Source organism: Phyllopteryx taeniolatus, chromosome 21 (genome assembly GCF_024500385.1).
Source record: "Phyllopteryx taeniolatus isolate TA_2022b chromosome 21, UOR_Ptae_1.2, whole genome shotgun sequence".
Classification (NCBI taxonomy): domain Eukaryota; kingdom Metazoa; phylum Chordata; class Actinopteri; order Syngnathiformes; family Syngnathidae; genus Phyllopteryx; species Phyllopteryx taeniolatus.
The window spans coordinates 6839224-6862184 of NC_084522.1; the positions used below are offsets into that span (position 1 = coordinate 6839224).

Consider the following 22961-nt stretch of genomic DNA (forward strand, 5'->3'; position numbering starts at 1 on the left):
AGTTGGTGGAGATGGTTCAACCCCAAACAGCATGCAGGTAGGACAAACCTAATTATAGGATAGTCTGTAGTCACACTACACAATTTGTTTCCAAAACAGAATGTCCTCCTCCCATCTGTTGACAGCGAACCAGAGAATGAGGACACGCTGAGCTGTCTGGACCAACTGTGGCTCTCTGAGGAGACTGTGCGCCTTCCTGGTACTCTGATACTCTGGAGGGTGCCCTCCCATCTGCAACATCTGCTCTGGAGTCAGCGCTGATGGATAGCACCCCCAAAATAAAAATGAAAATGTATGTCATCTGAGCTTTTTATGTCTCACTCAATGTGGTGGATGATGGAGGAAAGTGGGTCACACAAGCAGCTCCAAAGCTACACTAAGATTTCATAGTATTTTGCTGATTTGTATGTTAAGCAATGCTGATTGACCATATCATTTACACTTCAAAAATGTCTTAAGACACACCTCTTAATCCAGTGATTTCTAACTACTTGTTGAACCAAATGTTTTAATCACCACTTAAATCTTAATCATATCTAATTATTTTGGCTTCCCACTTTGGCGTAAGGCTCAGTTGGTCTGACTTTGGTGTAGAAAATCTGAGAGCCCTGACCTAAACCATGTCAAACACAATTGGGGTGAAGTATGACGTTTAAGAGCCGGTACTGACCTGTCTAGCCAACACCAGCAGCGTGATGAAGAAGATAAAGAGGGAAACAGAGCCCATGGTCTTTAGGTCCTTCAGGATTCCTGGTCTAGTCAGGAAGAAACACAGTAACAGCATGGAGTCGATATCAATTCGTACAACTGACTTCAACACAACACAGTTCCTTGGCAACAAGATGCCAAAAGACGGCGCCACAGCACTTACATATGAAGCTCCTCAGCTCACTTCTACATAGTTCCTTGGCACTTCCAAAGCACTGCATGACGCTCTTCAACTTACTTCAATGTAGTTCCTTGGCACCAATATACCACAAGATGGTGCCAAAACACTACATGGAGCTCCTCAACTCACTTTAACATAGTTCATTGGCACCCAAATGTCAAAAGATAGCACCAAAGCAATACATGACACTCCTGAACTCACTTCAAAATAATTCCTTGGCACCACATACATGGCAGGGTTGTCCAAACGTTTTCCTCCAAAGATTGCATGTCGAAAAATGGAAGGATGAAATTATTTGAAATTAAATTCATTTAACGTAAAACCAATCCATCAAGCAATTACTGTTGCTAAAAAAGTCTACACACCCCTGTTCAAATGCCAGGTTTTTGAGATATAAAAAACAAGACCTAGATAAATCATTTCAATATCTTTGTAACTATTAATGTGACCCATAACCTGAACAACTCAACTGAAAAAAATTGAAAGCTTTTCAAGAGGGGAAGTACAAATAAACAAATAAGATAATGTTATTACACAGGTGTGGACACCCTCCCGTAACATTTAAACTCATTTTAGATTGAAGTCAGCACACACCTGCCACCATTTAAAGTGCCTTTGATTAACCCCCAAATAATGTCCAGCTGTTCTAGTCGGCTTTAGGAGGATAGGTTCCCATGGAAAATCTGGAAATCCACAAGTAGCAAATCATGAATATGTGAGGGGTTATTGGATATGTCTGAGGGTGTACCCCGCCTCCTGCCCGATGATAGCTGGGATTGGCTCCAGGAGAAGCGGCTCAGAAAATGGATGGATGGATGGATGGATATGTAAAACCCTACTTTTAATTTGGATTATTTCCTTCTACAGCCTCAGTATAAATGTCCATAAAATAAAAAGTTAAGGTGAGGTGAGAGAGGAAGAACATCAATTATCTGTCTCAGCAGTGACAATACCAACTGTCAATGAAAAGTGAAAACTGGCTGTGTGAAAACCCTGTATGTGGCTGTCTCAGCTCGAGAGAGCACGCTCAGGTACCTGTCCAGCACTTGGGTGGTATACAGAGCTTTGCTAAAGCCGTCGAGCAGCGAGGCGTGCGTCTGGAGGATGATGATGTTGTAGATCACCAAGGCGACCAGCATCACCATCATCTTCAGCTCGTAGTTGATCCTCAGGAACACCGAGCACGACACCAGGCCCAGAATACAGCAGTAGATGAAGTACTGGGGGGAAGATAGAGGTACAAAACGTGTATTCGTTCCCTTGCTCAATTATGACTGACAGTCAAACAGGCATTATTTTATCAAAAACTCTCACATTCTACAATTGGCGTGATCCTCTGTGGTTCTTATTAAAGGTACTTTTACCCCCCCTCCACAGAATCCCTGTTGACATTAAAATGCAGGAAACCTATTTTGTTTATTTGACATTAAAGAATACAGCAAATAACTGTTACGTGCTACTTGGGATAGGCATCTTGTGTGCACATTATGAATTAATCAGACAGAAAGGGAAGCTTTTGATCTATAAGAATTCCCCTTGCATGTGAGACAAATAGGGCGGGGGGGGGGGGGGGGGGGGCCCTCTTATGACGCGAATCAACATCTCTGGGGTGAGTGAGTCTATTTCTTTCTTGCTTGCTGAGAATAAAGATCTAAATGATCACGACTGAAGCAAGCAAGCTGCTATCTTCCTTGGAATACTTACTGGTAGATAAAACCGGCTTTCTCTTGCCAATTGACACTGGAAGTCAGGCATGGTGCCATTGGTTAGATTCCCAGGGGGGCCGGCCACGACACCATAAGGTGAAGCCAATGCTGAAACTTCATCCTTGGATCTCCCAGGATCTTCCACAAAGAACTGCAAGCAATTCCAGAAGAAAAGCAGTAAAATCAGGCTCAAACCATGGAAAAAAAATAGTAATATCAACAAGGCAGAAAGAATGAAATGTGACACGGTTTGAAGCACCAATAAATTTGTTTTGGGTTGGGGGGGATATCTTTTCACATGTGATAGCATTCTACTGTGAATTCCAAAATACATGACCATTTTTTGTACTTTCTATTCAAATAACGATGGCGACATCATCTAATTTAATTTCATTAAAGTGTTTATGAAGTGGCTGGCGAGTGATTTTCTTTCCCAAACTCATTTGTTCATTCATATTTTCTTACATGGTAATGAGGAAAAAATAAATAAATAAAAAAGCGAAAAACACGTCAGGCCTAATCCAAATGTACAACTTAATGGTGTTCTGGTTTTCACATGTGATTGAAGAACAAAGCAGTCGCTGCCGTCACACGTCATCATGCTGTGCGCTGATTCGCGACGGCAATTACAAGGGAAATGTGATTATGAACATCGCGAAGGAGGACAATTTAGCCGTCTCACAAACACGCAACAAGGTCCCATACGTACGACGTTCTCACCATGTTGAAGACGGCCATTACAAGGATGAGAGCGGTGGTCGTCATGGTGAGGACCAATCGCAGCCAGGGATTGTTGGTGACGATGATGCGGGACGAAGTGTTCAACCAGGGGAAAGAACACACCGATCCCTTTCGTCCTTGCTGGAGACGCAAACAAACCATGACATGGAGGTGTGAAAACACATTTTATTGGCTAACTTGAAATGAGACGTATAATATTGTCATTGTCGGGCTGAATCCTCGCATCTACAAAACCACAACTTTTCAGGAAATACAAAAACAAAGTCTTTTTTAAGTTACCAAACACCGCATCGTTCAAGTTGGTAATATATTTCCCATGTGTCTTAACAACGAGGCTGTGACATTTTTGTCAAAATACCAAGATTCAAGAATCCTACCCTTTACACCCTATTTTTTGTCTTTCTGAAATCAGCCTGTTTTAAGAGGGCGGTCTTTTCTCATGCGAATGAGCCACTGCTCACTCCGCCCCATATACAGTTGGCTAATATTGTTACCATGACAACTAGGGGTGGCTGCATGTTGAGCCCCGAGTCTAAAAAAGTGAATGCGAACTGCGAAACCCCAATAAAGACAGCACGGATTGTATTTTCCCTTGTGGAGTCATCACTTCATGTCAATAACTGTGCATATCCGTGCATGTGGTGCCCTGTTATGTCACAATCTGGTGAAATTCAGAGCAACTTGTTCACAAGACACGTTTTGAGAAATACAAGACATTTACTTGGTTGATTAATTTCACACGTCACGGGTCAGCAGGCACTCCAGAAAGTAATTCAGGTGACTAATACCTTTCAATTTGACACAGCTGACACTTCTCAGTAGAAAGGAATTGCTTTTAAATTGTGTTCCGATCTCACAACCAGAACAGAACAAAAAAAGCAAGAAAGCAAATGTCTGGACTATTCTCACCCACTAATTTTACTTTGGTAATCTTCATTTATTTGTATTCCTATTGTAAGGTACCATATCAAGTCCCTCTTTTAACAATGGACAAAATATTTCCAATTTCTATGACAACCTCATTGAGGATTCCCGTGAACGCCTTCTCAGCTTTTATTGAGAAAAACGTACTGAATTAATGACCTCTGAAAACCCATTAAAAACGATCCACTTCTAAGTGACATCTGGGTCACGCGTCAAGGTTATTGATAAACATTGGTGGAATGGAGGCGACCCACTTGCTGGTGGACTATAAGCTCCCCAGAGAGAGAACTAGGAGAGTGATGAGTTCTTAAGGGTAAGGGTGTGTGTGTGTGTGTGTGTGTGTGTGTTGGTAAAGATTGTTCATAAAACATTCCAAACTGTTTGTAGCTTGGAAGTAAAAATGACTTGATTGTGATGATAAAAGAATCTAAATAATCTTATGATTTGGATCACTCGTATTACATGAAAAATACACAGAATTCTGTTGTAATTATCAACTCAGCAGTAGAACATTTTGTTTCATTCATGATCAAATAGTTTCAATTTTACTACAATACTAAGATCAAATGTCATGGCCAGTTAATCTCAGTCCGTCAGCAAAATTAAATGTGTCCAAAAGTCCCATTAGGCCTTGTTAAAAAGCTTAAATTAGACTTCAATGGGGTGATGAGCTCTTTAGCGGTTAAATGAATACAAGTCACCAGCCACAACCTTAGGTACACCTCTAATGTGATCCATTACAGACAAAAATTCTGCCAACTATGCTCGATGTATGAATAGGTGCAGTCAGACAGGAATTAACTTAGCAATATGTTTATTATTGTGTTTTAAAATTGCACTGCATCATATTGCTAGACATTGTTTAGCTTCTTGGGGAATTTGATCATAAATATTGTGCAGCATATTTTCATTTCTTTATTAGAAAGAGACCAAATTGGGATATTTGCAGTAGCTACCACTTCATTCTGTCGGTCCCAAGCCCAGAGGGGAAAATAAATAAATAAAGAAAGAAAAACGCTTCTGTCAAATACATCATCAGAGTGGCTACAGCAACCCTTGATGGGACAAGCCAAATGTCGTAATATAATCATTATAAGACCTCAAAGGGAAATTCATTGTACACTCTGCTGTATATTTTTAAGATTGTATATACAGTGTATCTGTAACTTAAAGTATATACTATACATGTGATTTCTGAAAGAAAACCTTTCCATATTGTCATTATGGGGTGTTGTGTGCAAATGTTTAAAGAAAAAATGAGGTCAAACTATTATGGAATAAGGCTGGAACACAAAATGGGGAAAAAGTCAGGCACTGCGAGTGCTTTTCAGATGTTCATTGAGCAAAGCTTGCATACCCACCAGAACGTGACCGGCAAAGCAAAGAACCAAGATCAGGGCCAACAGCAGGAAGGCCAGGCCGAAGGATATCCCCAGCACTGCAGTTCTAGAGCACACACAAACACACACGTATGGAAAGGAGTTTGAGCATTTATTCGATAACCTTGATATCCAGCTTAAGCCCATGTACTAGTACGCTCTTTGTCCTCACTCGTAAGACAGTACAGCACACTAGCAGACTGACTGTGTCTTACTAGCATGTTTTTTTTTTCCACTACCGGTGCCACTTTTTGCCTACTAGTACGCAATTCAACCTTACTAGTAGTGTGCTTCATGACTAAGACTACTAGGCACAACCAGTAGGCATGTGTCATGCACTAGTATCCTCCAGGACCCTACTAGTAGCACCAAAATGCCTCAATATTAACATGTAGTTGCCCTACTGGTATGCTAAGGTTATCCTACCAGGGGGCAGAAATTTCATAAAGTTGTGGAAAAAAACATTACTACTAAGACACAGTCATTTAACTAGTGCACCCTAGAAATGCTAATAGAATGCTGAATATTCTTACGAGTGAGGACAAATAGCATACTGGTACTGGATATCAAGGATATCAATAAACGCTCAAAACAGATTTATGGAAAGAAGACAACTTTTTCATACTGTACTCGTAGGACAAGCACATGTTAGCAGTGAGGCAAAACTGAATACTAGCTGACAACTGCTTCCTATCAGCACATTGAGAGACATTGTAAAATTCTACCAGTTAACATCTTGTGCTGCACTAGTAGTACTATTAGAGCAAATGTCAATTTGTGCACGCTTTTGCCTAGTAACTAACATGCAGTTGACAGAAATATCATACAGTAGTGGAAAAAATATTACTAGTAAAATAGTCTTTCTACTAGTGCGCTGAATTGCATACAGACACACACACATTCACAGCAGCCAATAAATGTAATGAAGATTTCTAATGTATTCCGCCCAGCAATCCATTTAGCAGAGGTAAGCATTTATCAGATTGTACTGAGGATCTATGCCTTGTTGTAATGGAGTTACTCCAACGAAACAGTCAGCCTGATTTAAGGAAGACCGTTATAAAAGGGGATGATGTCACAGCGTGGCCCTGCCACAAACAGAACAAAGGTTAAAAAAAAAGAGAAAGCCAAAGAGGGCCGAATTAGAAAATCGATAGCCGTTCAGATGCTGAATTACCCCGTTGGGCCGCCCAGGCAATAAATTAGCATGACTCGCTCTCCTCGCCGCCACATTTTGATTTACCTGATCTATAATCACCAGCAGCACGGCGTCATTTCATCCCCGTCTGTATTTTAACATCCGTCCTCCTGCTCCCCCCACCACCCGGCCTCTTTAATGAGTCGACTGGCGTCAAATGAATTTTCTAACATCAATCTGCCGCCACAGCTGGAGCAGGGGCGACACTGTGGTGACGTCTCCAGAACTTACTTGGGCAAGACGAGGACTTGCACGATGAATATGCAGGAGAATATGAGGCAGGCGCACGTGATGTAGTACTTGAACGCAGGCAGGGTTGTTGATCTGTACTGTTGAGAGGGGATGGATGTGGTCAATTCATGACAGAAGCATGACTGAGAGGAAAATACTGTACGCCCGCTGAGGTAACGTTTACATGGCGCCCTATAGCAGTGGTGTTTTTATCGTGGGCCACATCGAAGTTATGGTTGCTCTCAAGGGGCTGATTAGAATGTGGAAACCACATAAATGTACATTGACTTGGATTTCATTCATTTTGTGACCAAGCTCATAACTTAAATTTAATTGTATATAAAATACATTTCCATATTAAAAAAAATGCTATTGCAGTAATCCCTTGCTATATCGTGGTTCACTTATTGTGGATTCATTGCAGCTTGGATTTTTCTTTTAAGTCAGTATAGTGCAATTTCTCACCTGCACATCTATGACACAGTTAGCTTTATTGGTTATATAATTTTGATGTGGCAGCAATGACTCACATAAGGTCAATTGGGCTCTTATTCATAGCAGAAAAATAAACCTTACCGAGTCATCTCAACTCATACATTTGGCAAGTTACCAAATTGTTTGAGGATTTAAAACAAATATTTTTTTTAAAAACATGACTGGAAAGTCACTGTTTGAAATACAAGCCACCGTTTTATGAAACAAATTCACAAATGCTGACCTTAGCCTGACAAAGCACACACTCATAACACCACCGACATGAACAAATGCAAGTAAAGAGCAACAGTTAACTTCATTTTCTACAACTACAGTACTGTATTTAAAAACATCATCTGCTGTTGTTCACATCACTCAAGCAGAGCTCAAAGGCATGTGCTTGTGTAGCGTGTGTGGATGTTGACTTCATTGAATTGCATATATGACCTCATTAAATTGCAAATATGAAAAATTAATTTATATAATAAATAATTGGTCACTGCATCGCAGAATCAAATTATTGAGCGGTTTTCTAGAATGTCACCCCCACAATAAACAAGGGTATACCGTAATCCGTTCCAGCCCCTACATGTTTGTAATAAAGAAAATTAGAACTGTAAATTAAAATATATACATTAAAAAAATAATAAATCATAATAAACGGTAAATTCACTGGTTTTATAGAGTGTAATTAAGCCTAAAGTTACGCACATACACTCACACTGTAGTATTTGTGTGCCTTTAAAGGGCGTGGCTTGCTGAGCGACCTCAGATTCCAGTTCGGGTTGTCCGTTTACCACACGTTTAATTCCGTGTAACTAACAACCTGCTCCAGGCTCTATGTGAGTGTTTTCATTTTGTATTTGTATGTTTGGCTGTTTGTCCCATTTAATAACTGGCTGACAATGAATCGGCCACTGCAGCGGCATAGCTCGCTTGTAACTCAAATTGTGGCTTGCAAACACAGAACTCTACATTTTCTACCAGGTTCACATCCTGTAGGTGAGATAGCCGCATGTTCCGATACTTTTGTTCATTTAGTGTATTTATCAAACTGGTTGCAGTGTGTCAAATGGTCATTAAGAGGCTGCGGATTGCGGTGCTTCAGAGCCAATCCCACAAAAACAGACTTTTAATTACATCTGGGCACATCTGCCACATCCCGCCAAAGCAGATTCAACACCAATTTGTTATTTTATTTTAATTGGCTGCACAGCTGTTGCATGAGTTAGTCATCGTGAATCGGGATGTAGGGTTTTGCTTCGGAAGCAAAAACAACTCTTAACTACTTCGAAGGCACTCATTGAACCCGAGGCAATTATCCAAGTACAGTACAAAACAAGATTTTTTAATTTAAATGCTTGATAAACACTTAAAGAGGATACAAGGGGAGGTGCAATGTTGGATATTCAGCATGTTGTTGGCAACTGGAATAGGTCTTTTTAATGCCCTCATTTACACAAGAACCAATAATTGATTGACTGTGAGAACAATGGTGACTGTTGGTGTTTTATATGCATTGGCCTTACCTCTGTCTCCAGGGCTTTGTTGTGAAAGAACAATGAGATCCTCTGGATGTCCTCTGACTTCAGCCACTGTCTGGAGAGCAAAAGAACACAGTATCTATAAGGTAGTAAAGCCACACAACCTGGCTGCAAGTCATGCTTGGGATTTAAAATTGCTTAAAGGGTACACATTGTACTGCTGACAAATGACGCTATTGTTCAATATAGAACCATTAAAAACTTATGTCAGTACGGAATTACGACCGGGCAGAGATTCAAGGCTGGTACACGGTTGCTTACTTCTGTGAGTTGATGCCGTCAATGGTACGAATCATCCGCTCGTTGAGCTCTTCCTCAAACCTCCTCCTCTGCGACTTGGACCTTATTGAGCAAAGGGGGGTTAAATTAAACACCAAAAGTGAAACCGGAACCCCAAAATGCAATTCCACCTCACCTCTCCCGTCGCTGGAAGTGGTACAGCCCCATAGGAACATCCTGGCAAGAAGAGTAACACATTTGACGTGTTTAAACCAAATAAAGAGTATTAAGAGTAGTGACGGCATCACTGTACTCACGGTGGTGTTGATCTTGCCGTTGTCCGTGCTCATGCGGTGGTGGAGATTGGCGAAGGGCTTGGCGGCGCCCCACGACTCCAGGTAGCGGGTCATGCGTACGGACGCCCGCATCTTGCCGCCATCCAGCGACGGGCGAGAGCGCAAGCCCAGCAGAGGGCTGTGCTTCTCGCTCTGATGCCAAAAAACAGAAATATCGCCTTTGTTAAGTAGAGAAGAGCATTTTAGGGGAAATATCGCTGTTTCTATAGTCATGCTGCAACAGTTCCAGCAGGTGCTGCTGTGATGAAAAAAGCCTCATCGATGTGTAGGTGGATGGAAACAAGAAAAAACTGAATATTAAGATGTTGCTTGTTGGTAAGTAATGTCGCTAATTGATGTATAATAGCATATTGATGAATTATAATACACATATGTACAGTGTGTTAAACATCTGTTAATATGCATACGATGCATGCATAATCGTATTATTGCACATTGAAACTTGAGAGGAATAAAACATTTAAATAATGAAATGTAAAGGTTTTAGTAATATTGTCTACAGTCTAACATTAACCTGTGCAGTTCTGCTTACCTTGCATGAACCCACCACTGGATAATTTAACCATACCGTAATATAGACCCAACTATTTGTGTACAAACCAAGTTTGAAACCTATCCCTATAGGAATTAAAAGCGACACAGCCCTTAATGGTTGCGTCAGGCAGTGGCCCCTATATGGCCTTCATCCATTCAGAGCTTCTTGAAAATGTCATCAAACGCTCACCTCCTCCTTTTTTATTTTTTGTGTGACAGGATATTAAAGAGCTCATAAATGTGAATAGTGAGGCTGCAAAGTGGAGGTCCTGTCATATTCTGTAAGGAAATCATGTGAAATAATCATTTTCCCTGCTCTTTGCTACTTTTATGTGCATTCAGCCGATGAATAGACATGACGACAATAAAAAGAGCAGATAGCTAAAAAGGACTTTACAGTAAATTGATACAGTGATGCTCTCCATATGCAGTGTGTGTGTGTGTGTGTGATATATATTTTATGATTTGTTTTTATAGACACGGGTGACTGCCACTGAAAGCTAAGATCATCTTTTGCAAATTTTTCTTTGCTTTGTAAAGTCATAACACCAATGAAGGATGAAGCCAGTGAGTCGAAACCTTACATATGGTTTGTTGTGCTCATCAGGCATTGACGCTTGTGGTTGGCATCACAACAAAACGTATGTTCGCTTAAAAAAAAACAAAAAACAGCATTTTGGGTGTGACTTGACCACATCTAAATTTACTTGAATTAAAAAGAAGTAGTTACCTAAAATGAAGCCATGACAACCTATATGCAGTGCCTATCCAGTCAAGATTGGTAAAATCAATGTATGATGTGGAACGACAATTCCAGAACCATTCACAGACTTCTACGCGTTTTCCCTCACCTTAGGGTTAATGACCAGAAAGGTGACCACTCCATGTTCTTTCAGGTAAGAGTCTCGACTCTGTCCATCTCCTGGCTCCACCTTATAGGAGCCCTTCAGGTACTCCAGAGTCACCGACGAGATGTGCACCCTCCTGCAGAAGAGAAGCTCACATTTGGTATCCCTGACAACTTCTATTGTAATTTCTAGCTTTTGTAACCATCAGAAAAAGTCAATATTGTTTCCCTTAAAACAGAAACAGATGATGATGATGCCAGGGTTATTTTTCAGATTCCGGTCCCCAGGCACCAAAGGGAACAAAACATTAGCAGCCCAGTGAAACAATGTCTTGGCACTGGCTGTACAATGATAGAGTGGCAGAACCAAATTCGGTTATAAAAGGCATGTATTAAGAACACAAATGCCACTTTCCATGTCTTCAGTATGCCTACGGTGCCTAATGTAGCGTGACTTGCGTGCATGTGTCATACCCTGGCACACCTCCCGCCTCCATGTGATTGGCGAGCGTCACGTCATGTGACCACACGTCGTACTGCCACTTGCGGAGGCCGATCACGCCGCATAGGACGTTCCCGGAGTGAACGCCGACGCGCATGTTGATGTCGACCCTGGTGGCATCTCGAACCTTCCTGAAGATGCGACGAACAATTTTTAGAGGGGAACTTCTCCCACATTCAGAAAACATGCATATTAGGTTCATTGAACACTGTCAATTGTCCATAGATGTGAACGTGAGGGTGAATGGCTGTTTGTCTACATGCGCCCTGTGATTGACAGGCGGCCAGTTGAGGGTATACACAATTAGCTGGGATAGACCAGCCCACCCATGTGCGAAATGCGGACAAGTGTTATAGAAAATGGATGTTTGGGATACAAATGATTGTTGCCCACAAGTCTGCAAAGTGACCAGGAAAGATTTTCTGTGGCATACACAGAAAACACTTTAAAAAAATAAATATTTATCTATTGACCAAATCATTTGTATAATCAGATTTATAATGCCACAGAATGTTTGTTTGAAGTAATTCATATTTGTTCGGACCAGGCCGAGGCTTATCATAATGAATTCACATTTTGTTTACTTGAGACTTCACACAGAGCTCAAATCAACTCTGGCTTTCTTCCTGCTCTGACTGGCGTGTGTGTGTGTGTGTGTGTGTGTCTGTGTGGGTGTGTGAGAGAGAGAGAGAGATGGGGGAAAGAGAACGAGAGCACAATAGAGAAAGGGAAAGAGAGATTTGGTATTTTACTTGATGGCCTCACACATATCCAAGCCCATCTTCACACAGTTCCTTGCGTGGTGAGGCAGAGATTCCGGCAGACCAGACACACAATAATAACAGTCTCCCAGGATCTTGATTCGCATGCACTCGTTTTCCTATTGGAAAGACAAAGAGACAAAATGAAAGAAATGACTTGGAAGAAATTGTGCAGCTTTCTGATAAAGCTGTGCATATTTTTTCTGCTCTTTTTCTTCCTATAGACCAGTGGTTCTCAACATTATTACACGAAGTACTCAAAAAATATTTGGTTCCCCAAGTAATACTATAATGACCACATTAAGATACAGTTGCATAGTAGGCCCAAGTGTTTATCAAAAACAAGGCAGAGGGTTTATTCCTAAAAAGGCCAATATTTTTGTTAGCCACTGTGACATTATGCAGTTTGAACGGCAACACTGCGTTTTATATATTGGAAAATAAACTGCACTTAAATAAATAATAGTAATTGTTTAAATGCAAATGTTTTGTACTTTAATGTTAAATAGAACTGAACTGTACTTAACAAATCTACTGTACTGGGTTTCCAAAAAAAAAAAAAAAAGTTGAAGCCATTTTTAAACATTACGCAGAGTTTGTGAGTACCACTAGTGGGTGCCCACGTACCACCAGCGGTACTCGTAATAACTGAGAATAACTGCAGTCAAGACTAGTGGTTCTCAAATCTTTTTTGTTTGTTTGTTTGTTTGATTTTTACACCAAGTAGCACCTAAAAATATACTTAGCTCTCTGTTTTAAATAATGAATCGGATCAAATGTATTGCACATAAAAGTTAAATAAAATTTGTACCTCAATAAATGTTTAAAAATAGTTTTTAGAGATTAAATGCCATTCATCGATGTTATTTTCATTCATCCTAATATGTTTTGTTGTTCATGTTTTAAATGTGTACTCTATACTTTGAGAATCACTGCTTTAGACACAGGCACATCCATCAAGGCCAACATCACACTCCCACTCACATAACATTAGTCCACATTCCACATGTGGGATGCGGAGCAGCTCGCGGCTGGGCCGGTCTTATATAACGGTGGCTCCGTCCACCAGCGGGCACCAAGCGTCAAGAGCCTGACTCAAGCGCTCAGAAGCCCCACGTACGCTCTTGCCGCTGACAGCCATTGGCCCACGTGTCTTGGAGGGCCGAGAGTGGCCGCAGGACAGGGGGAAAGATGGATTGATTGACCTTCATTTGATCGACGGCGCGAGACGGACTCTCTCCATGTTATTTTTAATTAACAAGATTGTTCTCAAAGGCGATCAGGCGATACCAAACGAGAAACAAAGCCATTATTTCACGCCTTAATGATCTTTTAATTTCAAACCTTAAGGGAAACTAAAACATTTTCCAAGGCTTTAACATTTGTCACCTATTGAAATCGGACTGTGATGAGATCTGCTTTGTGTTATACAGTATGCATCGCAACATGTCGAAAAGGATTTTCCTTTGCATATACAGAGCTAATTTTTAAACTGATGAGGCTTAATAGATGGGATTTTTCTTTCATCCATTATAAAACATGAAAACCTCACAGGATAACCAATACCTCTTTTCCAAAACAGCATAAATCAATTTTGATTAATAAATACATAAATAAAAATAAAAGTACAATTATTTATCCACCCCCCCCCCCCCCCCCCCCCACAAATTTTACAAACATTATTTTTCTGTTAAACTGTTCAACATAATAAGTTTTTTTTTTTTTTTTTAACTTTAACATCTCTTTTTGGAAAAGAGCTCTTCATGTAAAAAGGGAAAATGTATGTAAACATAAGACATTAAATACTGTAAATACATTTCAAATAACATCATTTTGTGGTTAAAAATAATAATATCAATAATTAAATTAAATGTGATTGGCCGGCCAGTAATGAAATTAAATGTGATTGGCCGGCCAGTCCAGGGTGTACCTTTCCTCTCCCTTAAAGTCGGCTTTGTTAGGCTCCAGCTCACCAGTGACCCTAATGAGGACAAGCGCTCTAGAAAATGGAAGGGTAGATGGATAATTGAAATGAAATGTAGGGTGAGGAACATTTACATGACAATACCTTTGCGATCTGGTCAAACTTTCCAAAGAGTTCATTGAGCATGTGCACAAGTTCCCCTGGTGCACAATCGCTGGCCAGCCTGGTAAAGCCCACGATGTCAGCATAAAGAATACTGCGGGAATCAGCAACAAACAGCAAACTTGAGACATTGCATCATTAATCCTTATCCTCACGGCATTAAACGCTACTTATCCTTCCATCTAATATGCACATTAGAATTTGGGCACAAGACCGTTACACCTATGGGAAGTAATTATTCAAGTAAATATTGGATGAAATATGACATGACGTGTAGAATTATATGATAGCATTAAGCTAGTGGAGTTTTGTTTGACAGAACTATATGGTTTGGTTGAACATTTTGTTGTTTACTTTATATATACAATGTTGAATAATTTATTGTTTTATTTGTTGGTTACAGTAAACCTCAAATAGGAGTGAAAAATAAACAGCTTGAAGCAAGCACGCTTTGCCTCAAATTTGCAGAACTGTGTGAGCCTGAGTCTTTTTGTTTACTCAAAGTGATGTTATACTGTATGATAGTCTCTTATCTCTTGACAAAGTGTGTTTCAAAGGTATGTGGTTTTTTGGAAATAGTCTCTCTATATCACAGTTTTTCACCTACTGTATTGCTTGGAACTTGAAGATCACTTAAGGACATTGTCATTTTGTTCCCTTGTTTAGGAAATCAGGTTTCTCGAGGATATTCCTTGGAGAGCCTCTCACAATAAGCCTTAAAGATTGTACCCGGTTTCATACATGAAAAGGGTAGGGGGGATAACAAAGTGACCTTAGGCTACAATGAAGGCAGATTAACTCTGATTTGATATTGTCCACGGCTACAATAGGAATAAGAAGATTGGATGTAGGGAGGAAAACAAAGGAAAGAGGGACGGCCGCGGAGACGAGGAAATAAAAGGAGATGATCGAAGATGGGAGGAGTGCCTGAGATGTGAGAGCAGGTCGGGAGGCTGAAAGAAATAAGACGATGAAGAGCGAGTGGGACATTATGTTACAGTCAGAGGAGAGATGATAAAGAAAGTCACCTGACGTTGGTGTGCCGCTGCACGTAGAGGTTGTGGAAGTTGTTGCCGCTCTCGGTTCGGCCAAACTTTGGGCCCTGAAGCCGCTGGATGATCTCGGCTTTCATCACTCTGGCGATGTGAGACGGCAACAGTGACAAGAGCAAACGCTCCTGCGAAAGGAGAGGACGAGGGGGAAAGTTACGCTGTGTCGTGCTTGCAGACATGCTTGACAAAAGGAAAAGAACGTGATCCAAAGCATACCACATCGTGTGTCAAACATGGTGGAGGCAGAGTTATGGGATATTCATATTTACAGAGGAATGCACTAACCCCCCGAACATCAGATCTGTGTGGAAGATGAACTAACCATTAGAGCTCTCTGTGCTGCCCATTTTACCATTTTAGCAAAAATAGAAACTGTAGTTAGTGAGTGGGGGGTTGGATGAATGTTACTGTTGTGTAACCACTAAAAGTGTTTTTTGTTTTTGTTTTTTTGGGAGTGGGGTGGGGGCTTTAATTTAATAGAATGCACATAAGGTGTTTCAGGCTGATGTTTCAAACACGTGTGTGTGTGTGTGCATGCGTGTGTGCGCGTGCGTGCACGCTTCAGAGACTGAGTAGCCGCCTTAGGGGGTGTGACTCATAAATGCAGCTCAGAGCAGAGGGTCATTACACTGTTCACTCACACCACGGACTCATTTCCTAAAACCCAGCGGAAAGTTAACAAGATTGAGAGGTTGCGGGGTGCCGGCCTGCTCCAAAAATAGACAACTTTACCACCCGCTTCACTGCACTCCACTCTCACGTTTGATAAATGGACCAAAGCAATATTTAGTGAGTGGTAGGTAATGAATGGAATGGTGTGCCATTTCGCTTTTACACTGGAATTGGTGTATTGTGTACTGATGTATTAATATATTACATATACCCGTTCAATTGGTTGAATTTGTGTATGAATGTCTGTGTGGCGATATGTGCCCTGCAATTGGCTGATGACAAGTCTGGGGTGTACCCAAAGTTTCCCCAAAGTCAGCTGTGAAAGACTCCAGCTCACCCCCGGTTCGAATCAGGAAAAGCGCTATAGAAATTGATGGATAGTCTTGAGTAATCCCAAGTGAGTGTACTCTCGGTTCATAATTTAATTCTATTTCTCATGCTGAAACGAATGGTGAATGTCAAGATTTTAATGTCAAGCAAATGTCACTGAATAAATGCCCTTTTCTGTACGGTATGTATTGCGAAATAACAAAACTAACCTTACCTAAACTTAATTGCCCCGCTGGGATCAATAGTCTTCCCAATAGTAATCTGAAAAACTGAGCCTGGAAATATTTTGGAAACGAAGCAGAAGTTCACTCTGCCCTTGTATTATCTATTAACTTTAAAATGTTTCCAAATTTGACTGTTTTTTTAATGCTCTTATTTTCACCGTATCTGCGTGTAGTCTCTCACTATAAAGCAAGACTCTCTCGTGCTCCAGTTTGTTTGTTCACTGAGCAGCATGTCTGTAACCTCCGCCTTCCCACTTCTGTTTAGCGTGGACACACAAATGCCATCACAAATCTTCACCAAACATGGACTGTCGCTTTATCAGAAAAAAGATGGGGAAAAAAAAAAAAAAAAAAAAAAAAAAAAAAAAAATTGCGTCATTCACTTCAAAGAACCGGCACTAAGAACTGGATCCTTCGCGACCGACACATCAGATACAGAGAGACTAGAAGAGCAACAGAAAGGCATAGAAGTGGATGTCCTTGAAATTATTGGTCCATTCATGGATTAAAAAACCTGTTGTGAAATGTTCCTTTCAGTTACTTTATAGAGAACAGTACGTTGTGCAAAAAGCAATGAAACATTTTTACAGTTGGATATTCAAAAGGTTCAGAGAAATTAAAGATGAAAAATTAAGATAAATTGTAAAAGGTTATAGCGGATCTTAAGTTTGTCCTGAAATTTCACCCCAAAGCACAATATCCCTAAAATTTTTTTTTTAGTCATGTATGTACATCTATTTACAATATTAAAATTATAAATATAAACTTCTTCAGCCTTGCATAGTAATCCCAGGGTTTGTGTTGGTACCTGCTGGTGTTTCTCAAACTCCAGCTTGATGGGGGACTTGATGCAGTTACAGGTGTCCTGGTAGGTCTGCTTGAGGGCCAGGTCCATCAGGTGCTTGTGGTACGCCCCCGCTAAGTTACCGCAGGTGAAGATGATCACGTTGGCCAGGATCTGCGTGTGTATACGCACACAAATATAAAGGAACATTGCATTTAAAAACGCGCACGAAGGTGATGCATGTTTTCCCACTGCCTCCCGCCCGCCATGCCCGCCTACATGATTACCTTGGAAAGATAATCTAGATAAGAGCGCACACTTCAACCGCGCTTTTCCACCACTGTGTCAACCTCAGGCTCTTTAAACTGCGGCCCTGCATATCAATAGGTTGCGCTTTGGTCCTCTAGCCGAGGGCAACGAGCTTCATTGGACACGTTTTATTGTGAGCGTGAGTGCATGACTTCGGCATCGCTGTGTGAATGTCTGGCCAACCATGACATTTTCCTCCATCTCTGAGCTTTATATGACATTTAGTGTCTTTATAGAGACAAACACAGCATTTAGCTCTGTGCTCTTTGTTTAAAAGAAAATGTTTGATTTGGATAAGTGGACATAATTCACCAAAATTAGTTTTTGTTCGAGACACACTAAGTACCCTGATGCTGCATTATTTGGACTTTACTTTGTTAAGTACCGTGGTACCTTGACTGACAAGTTTAATTTGTTTCGTGACAACGATTTTAACTCAATAAAATCAGTGCTCCCCATTGAAATGAATTGAAATGTTATTCATCCGTTCCTGCCTTTAAAAAATAAATAAAAATAAATGATGTTAAAATAAAACACAAAATAGCATTGTATAGTAAAGTATAAATATTAAAAACATAATAAAACAATGTAAATGTATAACGAGATTGTATAAAGGACGTGGCCAAGTATGTGATGTCACTAGCTCTGACCCAAGCTGCTGTTGACCATTTACTGTGCGCTTAGTTCAGTGTGAGCATCTTCTCCATGCTCCTTGCGAGTGTTTTCATTTTGAATTCACATTTAACTGTTTTCCATTCAATAAACAACTGAAAAATTGTAATTCTCTTTAAAACTTCAAACAATTCTAGATTTTATTCCATTTTGATTGAAAAGTAACTCCTCATTTAAAACACGTATTTTTGTGTGTTTAGTGTGAGAATTTATTTTGTATTTTTCCCCTACACAATTTTGTGGTTCTTTAATGTTTGAGAATTTAAGTAACGGTGTGGTGTGGGAGGACTTCTGACAGGATTATGGATCCATTCATTCTTCGCCATACCATGATTTCACCAGAAAATCATGTGGGATGAAAGTCATACAGTAACTCCGCATATTTGCACTTCCTCTTCTTCCAAACTCTTTCAACTGGTACAGCAGTCACAGGTAGGTAGGGTTTCCTGGATGGCTACTCAGGTGGACCACGACGACCCATGCGGTTTAAGTGGGAATTCAGCTAATCCCAAAGGAAAAGAGCAAAATGTGGAGGGGCGACATCTTGCATGAAAATCAAGTCAGCATCACCCCAAGCATTCCGCATTCGTGGTATCGTAAAGAATGAATTGGACCCGCAATTCTGTCCACAGGCATCCTACACACCTCACGGTTAACTGAAATTCTCCTAGAACAAACGCATACAAAAAAGATAAATAAATAGAGCCATTGAGAACAAAAGTGGGCAAACACATTGTTTGTCATTTTTAAGTTAAGTGGAGAAACAAATAGAGAAAAGGAATATATTTCAGATGAATACCAGTATAAACAATCTTTAGTTCCAGTTTTGACATATAGGGACAGCCCATGCATCTCAGTGCATCTGCATGTTAGTATACTGTAAATGAATGTTCTTTATCATCTTTCATGAAATATAGATAGATTTGACTGCTTATTGAGTTAAAACACTTTTAATGGCAGCCATAAAACTGAAAATCACCCTCCTGCAAAACAACAAACCAGTTAGCCCACTCTAGTTCTCAGTGGCTCAAGTAAAGATTAAATCTTCACATATTAAAGAACAAACACAAAAAAAGTGAAAAAAATTACAATTAATAAATAATTTGAGTATTTAAAAATAGGGAGTTACTTATCAAGCTCCCTGTAGATTTCAGGGGTTCAAAAGTGAGCAGTGAACATCTCACCTGCCAGACGAGAGCTTCCACATCCTTGGCGGTGGAGGCCAAGCAGACGCTGATGGTGACGGTGTGGGACAAACAGGTGAGCGTGCTGGCCATGATGGCCCCTCTCATGGAGAAGGGCAGCATGGTGTACACGACAAATACGATGAATAGGAAGAAGGAGACCTGAAAACAGAAAGACACAAAGGTGATTTTATTTGTCACATGTGCACAACATCGACACAACATGCTGAACGATATGACTTTGGTGTCTGAATTGAGATCATCCCAAGAGTAATTCTTGTGTTTTAGCTGTATTTTGTCTGAAGGCAGGAGACATTCTTTTCCTCGTAATCTCCAGAGTTTCTCTTTTTACCATCATCTGCCAAACCTTCTCTACTTATTGGATGATATCGTCAGGGCAAACTAGAAATTACATGTGGATGCTGACGCGCTGATGTTGAACTGAAATGCTGTAGAATGCAAGACTTTTTTTTCTCTTTTTTTCCTCAAAATCTATTCAAGGCAGCTCTCATCAAAGTGTGACTTCTGACATTGTCCTTGTGGACTTCCTCTGTGGTCAGCCCACCCTTTCCTGTTGTGATGGTGACCGTCACAGACAGGTCACCATTTCAACCAGATGAACTCTGACCTTCCTGCCTTGACTGTCTGTTGTCTTCCTGTGTCTTTCGGCGTCTGCTAAGGGTGACACAAGTTTGGCACAAGTGATCTGGCGACCAAGACATTACACATACTGCTTCTACATCTACTGTGCCGTGTTTTATCAAGCACAAAGAAGCTTCGAATATTGAGGTAAGTGATTGTTAAGGTTGACGGAGTTGCATCTCCAGAGGACTTGAACACAAACAGTATAGCGAGAAAGAGGTGTTTCGTGTAGGCTTTCTGTTGCCATGGGAACCGACATTGCCAAGAAGGCTGACGTCACGTCAGAGCGGCGGCGGCGCGTCCTGTAGATGGAGAGTGCGGTGTGTGGTAATTTTGCTGGAATTGACGTTGGCAGTGCAATTTCAGCCACGTCACTCCCCGCCCCCTCCGAAGCCGGCTAGGCGCATTTCATCTCTGCCGCACATCCCGCCTGAATGCTAATACGCCCTCCAACACCTCCAGATGGGAGCTGCGGCGGCCATCACCTGGCCTCATCCACCTTGATTATCTCTCACTCCCGATGTCGGTGCATCTGATCACAGAAACCTGCGCTGAGGTTCCACACTATTCTGCTCTTTTACCTTGACACCTGAACGTGAGCAAGCAAAATGAGGTGGACACCAGTGCTTTCACTAAGACTCCATTTCTTGTGGTACGGTGGTAAGTTTTCACCCCAAACAGAACAAGCCAAAAAGTGCTATTGTATAAATTACTGTGTAGTTGGGACAAGGAATTTAGATTTTGTTTCAGTCAACATTAAGATGATGATAATTGATGTCAATCAATCGAGGACGTCCTTGGTATTTTTCCCAGTTGTCAACTTTCTGTGCACGCGTTTGCCTCCAAACACACGCACGCTCACTCACGTTCATCCAATCAAATTCAGACACTCGCTCATCCAATCACTTTCTGATACCTTCATAGCCTCACATACAGTTGCAACTTGTAAAACTCGACCAATTCACGTAACACAACTGCAGGGTGCAGTGAACTGGGGTGGGGCGACTAGGAGGAGGAAGAAGAGCTTGCCATGTGTCTGCAGGATGAAGGCTTGAGCGAAACACTAGCTGTTGGTGACATTAACCGCTCATTTTCACAATGAAGAGGTTATTGATCGACCACTGCATGTCTTTGTTCTGTCACCTTGGAGTTGTGACAGTATATTGTCTTTTTTTTCACTGTTACGGGAGTGCGTTCAGTGAATCCGCTGATGGCTGACATGAGCATTTAGGCTGCTTGTCAGCTTTCGTTAGCGAATGCTTTTTTTCCCTTGGGCATTCATAGCACTTGTGCTTTTGTTATACTTGAGGATATTTTTGCCAGTCTTATTTTTAATCAAATATTTCCACACGCTTGAGGCACCACTATTATTTGCTGCGCCGAACAACCACGTGTTGAGTTCAGCAAGGTGTTTGTGTTGTTAATTCTAAAACACGTGATTGCCGATTAATCGACTTGAAGCTGTAATCATCATTGTGCGACTAGTCGGTTCAATCTCAGTTGGCACTCATCATGATTAAACAGCGCTAAAAAGGGACATGCCTAGGACATTCCACCATGACATCACACGTTGACATCACACGTACTTCCGGGTGTCAAAAGCTGGAGCTTTCTCCAGTGCCTCCAATAGTCCTTCTCTACGGCCGTAGTTTAAATGTGTGAAGTGTTAGCTGAGAAGAAGATGGTAAATAACTATATTCAGAAATAGAAGTGTATGATCATTGAGGCACTGGCTAATTAATTGACTCTTCTGTCCCTTTGATTAATGGCACAGATGTGCTCCTTTAACAGTGGAATGGATAGCGTAATGTAGAACTGGTGTTGGTAGGCTAGCCATTATGTCTTGGTAAATTACTCAAAGACAACCCAACTAAAAAATTTAAACATTCCTGTGATTAAATACCTTCTCCAAACCCAATGATGGATGTTTAGTTCTCAGTCTGTCCCTTTAGAAATAGCTACTTTGCCACCAGGCAAAACACAATTTGACACAGTTGAAAATACCAAAAAAAAAAAAAATGGTGTACCTGCCAAATATGTTTGTAAACTAGGTAAATGTTTCCATGTAAGTGCAACAACATGTGGAGTCTTCTGCGGCCAGGCCCTGCTCAGAAATTGAATAAAGCTCACTGCTAAGAAATTGAATAAAGCCCGGACTAAAAGGTTAATGGCGCTCGATGGGAACTTGTACTGCACGTGGACAGGACCGACTCTGGCATTCCTCTCGCACAGTCGGTTTGACAGCCATGCATTTATCTATTTGTACGTATGTGTGTGTGTGTGTGTGTGTGTGTGTGTGTGTGTGTGTGTGTGTGTGTGTGTGTGTGTGTACGGGGATCAGGTGAGCAAGCAAGAAGTCGACATGTTGCTTTCTTTGTTTTCTTCTTTCAGACGTTTGCGTTATTGGCTCTGTGGGCTCCAGTAATCACCCACTGACAGGAAGCTGCAATTTTATGGAATTTCACTTCCTTCTTACTCTTTCTGTCTTATTTTCATAAATTTCCTGCCCGGTGAGCCAATACCTTTGCTTATAACAAGTAGATAGGTGCAGTGAGTGAGCAATAGAGTGATTAATAATTCAGATTTATTATGCTCCCACAGGTGGCTGATGATAAAAATATCTCCCGTCACGGAGGAGGCGGGGGGGGGAGAAGAATCGTCACCGGGAGGAGAGGAAATTTGGACGTGAGCGCAAGGTGGT

The 22961-nt window shown here is 41.0% G+C and overlaps 1 protein-coding gene across 3 annotated transcripts in view; it reads right to left on the reverse strand.

The window, feature by feature from the left end:
- Window positions 1–22961, reverse strand: part of LOC133470756 (adenylate cyclase type 2-like) — a 55027-nt gene that overhangs the window by 10297 nt on the left and 21769 nt on the right. For all 3 annotated transcript variants that reach the window (XM_061759521.1, XM_061759520.1, XM_061759522.1), the window contains 17 exons: window positions 19619–19780; window positions 17478–17627; window positions 15420–15568; window positions 14374–14485; window positions 12297–12424; window positions 11517–11675; window positions 11047–11179; window positions 9623–9793; window positions 9502–9542; window positions 9348–9428; window positions 9072–9141; window positions 7069–7166; window positions 5622–5706; window positions 3316–3456; window positions 2594–2746; window positions 1925–2109; window positions 671–755 (listed from right to left, as the gene is read on the reverse strand). In XM_061759521.1, the coding sequence (XP_061615505.1) occupies window positions 671–755; window positions 1925–2109; window positions 2594–2746; window positions 3316–3456; window positions 5622–5706; window positions 7069–7166; window positions 9072–9141; window positions 9348–9428; window positions 9502–9542; window positions 9623–9793; window positions 11047–11179; window positions 11517–11675; window positions 12297–12424; window positions 14374–14485; window positions 15420–15568; window positions 17478–17627; window positions 19619–19780 (2103 nt within the window). The remainder of the gene's footprint in view (window positions 1–670; window positions 756–1924; window positions 2110–2593; window positions 2747–3315; window positions 3457–5621; window positions 5707–7068; window positions 7167–9071; window positions 9142–9347; window positions 9429–9501; window positions 9543–9622; window positions 9794–11046; window positions 11180–11516; window positions 11676–12296; window positions 12425–14373; window positions 14486–15419; window positions 15569–17477; window positions 17628–19618; window positions 19781–22961) is intronic.